Source organism: Lactuca virosa, chromosome 6 (genome assembly GCF_052849685.1).
Source record: "Lactuca virosa cultivar CGN04683 chromosome 6, Lactuca_virosa_CGN04683_v6, whole genome shotgun sequence".
Classification (NCBI taxonomy): Eukaryota; Viridiplantae; Streptophyta; class Magnoliopsida; order Asterales; family Asteraceae; genus Lactuca; species Lactuca virosa.
The window spans coordinates 186,594,897-186,598,380 of record NC_136431.1 but is presented as its reverse complement, the minus strand read 5'-3'; the positions used below and the strand labels follow the sequence as shown (position 1 = coordinate 186,598,380).

The 3,484-nt window shown below is 32.8% G+C and overlaps 1 protein-coding gene across 1 annotated transcript; it reads right to left on the bottom strand.

Annotated features, from left to right (window-relative positions):
• Positions 1–681: 681 nt before the first annotated feature.
• On the bottom strand, positions 682–1,466 carry LOC145120588 (uncharacterized). Its single transcript, XM_079056394.1, has one exon. The coding sequence runs from the start codon at positions 1,423–1,425 to the stop codon at positions 838–840; it is 588 nt and encodes a 195-aa protein (XP_078912520.1). The 5' UTR covers positions 1,426–1,466; the 3' UTR covers positions 682–837.
• Positions 1,467–3,484: the final 2,018 nt, after the last annotated feature.

Here is a 3,484-nt window from a genome sequence, read left to right as displayed (position 1 = left end):
CATAATTTATTGCATCCCCCAATTTATTGCATCCCCCACTGTAGAGAAACTAAGAGGTGAAATGGAGCACCATTTGAAAATCAAATGCACCACTTCTTGAGTGAACGAACAAGACCCAAGGAGATGATATGTGGATTCATCAGCCTGGAAACACAAAGAGCAGGAAGAAGAAGCTATATGCACACCTTTGGAACTAAGGGCCAAGGCAGTGGGTATACGATCTAGGCAAGCCCTCCATCTGTAGGTAATCACCTTTACCGGGTCCATGTTAATCCATACCGGTGGGTTGGCTGAAGATCTAATAAACTTTGAATCAATTATTCTCCTTAAACAATCAACATAAAATACACCATCGGGAGAGTGATTAGACTTTAACATATCAGAAGTTAGGGAAAAAAATCGGGTGTTTCATCATAGATACCACAAGAGACCACGAATATAACACTTTGGATGGTGTGCATGACCATGGCTACAAGCCACCTGGCCATTAAAGCCTCTCATGACAAACATACCTCACGGCCTAAGGGCCAACATTAGTGTGACTACATCAGCATGAATGTCACCAAATTTTAGAAGAAATAATAGTATTACAATAAATGTCAACTTTTTTTTTTGCGACAGGTCATCGACAAAAGTCAAAAGTTATGATAAAGATACAGAGAAATTTTTTAGAGAACAAGATACATAAATTTTCTTTGATTATTAAAAGCAGCAGAATTTGTCAAAATTAATTTAAATTAAACAGTGATCTTCAAGAAATTAATAGGAAGATCACCCAAAGAATAAAGAATTAATAATATTTAATTTGTTTCCACATGAAGCAGCAGCACCAAAAATTCAGCAGAAGCTCCAAAGAGGAATATCACCAACATCTTCATAAACATCTTCGATCACCAACGAACACATAGGATCCAACATTGACTCATCGAGCATTACGTCATTATATATTGGTGCATCCAAGTTGCACCAAGACCATGGTTCATACACAGTCGTCTCAAAAAAATCACTTTCCAACATGATTTCATTACCAACGGGAGTCGTTGGTAAATGCAAAGACGATGAAGATGGAGAAGAGGGTAACGACGGCAATGATGAACTCGTGGTGGTGGGATCAGCCGTGGCCGCTGCTACTGCTGCCACTTTTTGGATTGATTTGGGAGACATGGCGGTGGTTGAATGGTGGAGGTGGTGGTAGTTATGGGGAGGGAAGTTGAGATTAGCCGATGGTCCTTTGAGACACAAAAGAGCAGCGTCGTAGGCTCTGGCTGCAGCCTCTGGTGTTGAATGTGAGCCTAACCATATTCTTGTTTTCTGATTAGGTGCTCGGATTTCAGAAACCCATGAACCCCAGCTTCTCATCCTCACTCCTCTGTACTTCTTTTTGCTCAACGTGTCCAAATGGGTATCTTGGTCTTTTCTCTTCATCGGGTACTTGAAACTTTTATGTTCGTTTTTAAGTTAGAGTCGAACCTTGAAATAAGTGAAGGTGAAGAAGGTCGTATTGTGAATTTATAGTGTTTTGAGCGAGGAGAAGACAAGTGAAATGGATGACAGAAGATGTCTTTCTATTCAAATGTTGAAATGACTATTTTCTCCTTCCGTTCTAATGAGTGAAACTTTTTAAATGTAAACACCTTCAACTATTACTTATTTGTCATTTAAATCCATAAACTTGAGAATAACATGAAACCCATTTAAGCAATGCTACATTCTTCTTGAAAGTAATCCGTATTGGATTTCAGAATTATATAATTAAGTATATTAAAATTTTACTTAGTGTAATATACTTAAAAATATAGGGATACGCATCAAACAATATAAACTACACAAACCGCTCCCACCACAGTAAACTGCATCATATTACGTGGTTTAGATTTTTGTAGTATGATTTGTGGTTTGTAATTTCATTAAACCGTAATATGCAAAATAATAGTTCAAACCGCACCGCACCGTATATATATGTGTGTATATATATATATATATATATATATATATATATATATATATATATATATATATATATATACACACACAGACACTTTTAGTAATTCGTATGACCCGTATCCATGAAATTTATTGTGTATGAATATGAATATGTAAGTTAGAAGTTTTGTTGCATGATTTACACGTCATTATTGCATGCCATTCATTAATATTCATATGGATCTTTTTCATCATAATTTTGTTACAAGTAAAAAAGGCATAGCAACCATATGTTTGAAAAGCATGGTATATAAGAACTTTGTATAAGAAAATTTTGTTGCATGAGTTAAAGATTATTAAGAAATTAAAAAGATAAAACATTTTTTCCAAGAAATTATGTGGTGCGGTTTGCGGTTTTGACTGTAAACTGCACTAAACCGCATAAGGAACACCCTACATATGTGTATAAAAGTAGTGATAGAGCAAGAAATTAAAAAAAACATTTAAAATTAAAACAATAAGTATTTGTTAATTTTTAACATAATCACTATACCATCTTTATGTTCTTCATAATATAGCTAATATTCTATTTCCTTCCAATGGCAAATATACAATTTACTTGATGATGTATTAAAACTCTAATTTTGTAGAGAAAAGAACCAGAAAAAAAAATTCATAACATAATAAAAATGATAGTTTGGCCATGTGGGTATTCTACTATACTTAACTCATAATATTTCTTAAAATACATATTATTCGTCGGAATATGCATGAGCATATATTGTGTGTTATGTAGGTCTGTTCGTGTTTTTATACAATACAAGCAAGAAATGGACTACTTAGAAGAAAAAAGAAGTTTAGGAAATTAATTGAAGTAAAATGTTAGTTTAAAACATGAAGGTTACATATGTAAATACATTAAAGAAAGGGGTTGAAAGGTACGAAGTTATTCACAAAACAAAGAAGAAGGATTTCGGGAATCTTTGCAAAGAAAAAATGAAGCTATAGAGGATTTAGATATAACTGAGAAGTTTCCTAAGCCAGATAAGAGGGTAACCTGAATAAATAACTATTCTTATAGGAGTGTGCTTCTAGTACATGTGAATCAAGGGCAAATCAGTAATTAACCATATTGACACATTGTTTGATTTTTATTTTTAATAATAGAGATACAATAAATAAGATGATCGTTTAACATATTATGGATTTTAGTCCAAAAAAGAGAAAAAAGAATCGTGTGCTGTTGATGAATGTTGAATCTTTTTCGAAGAGATGAAATCTAATCTAAATGAGTCTGAAGGCATTATATGAATGTTTAATATTGCATCACCCTAACTGTTTGAATATAAGTCAAACCAAATGTCAAAATGTATGTATTTATACATTGTAACATTGGGCTTCGAGCTATTAAAAAAAGTATACTACAGTTAGATAATTAGATATTAAAAAATAAAGCAGGATCATTTTTGTACATAGTTTTTTTTTATCTTAATAATTTGATAATGATATTGATAAAAAAAACATATATATTTTCATCTATCTCAAGTCTTAGGTTGTAACT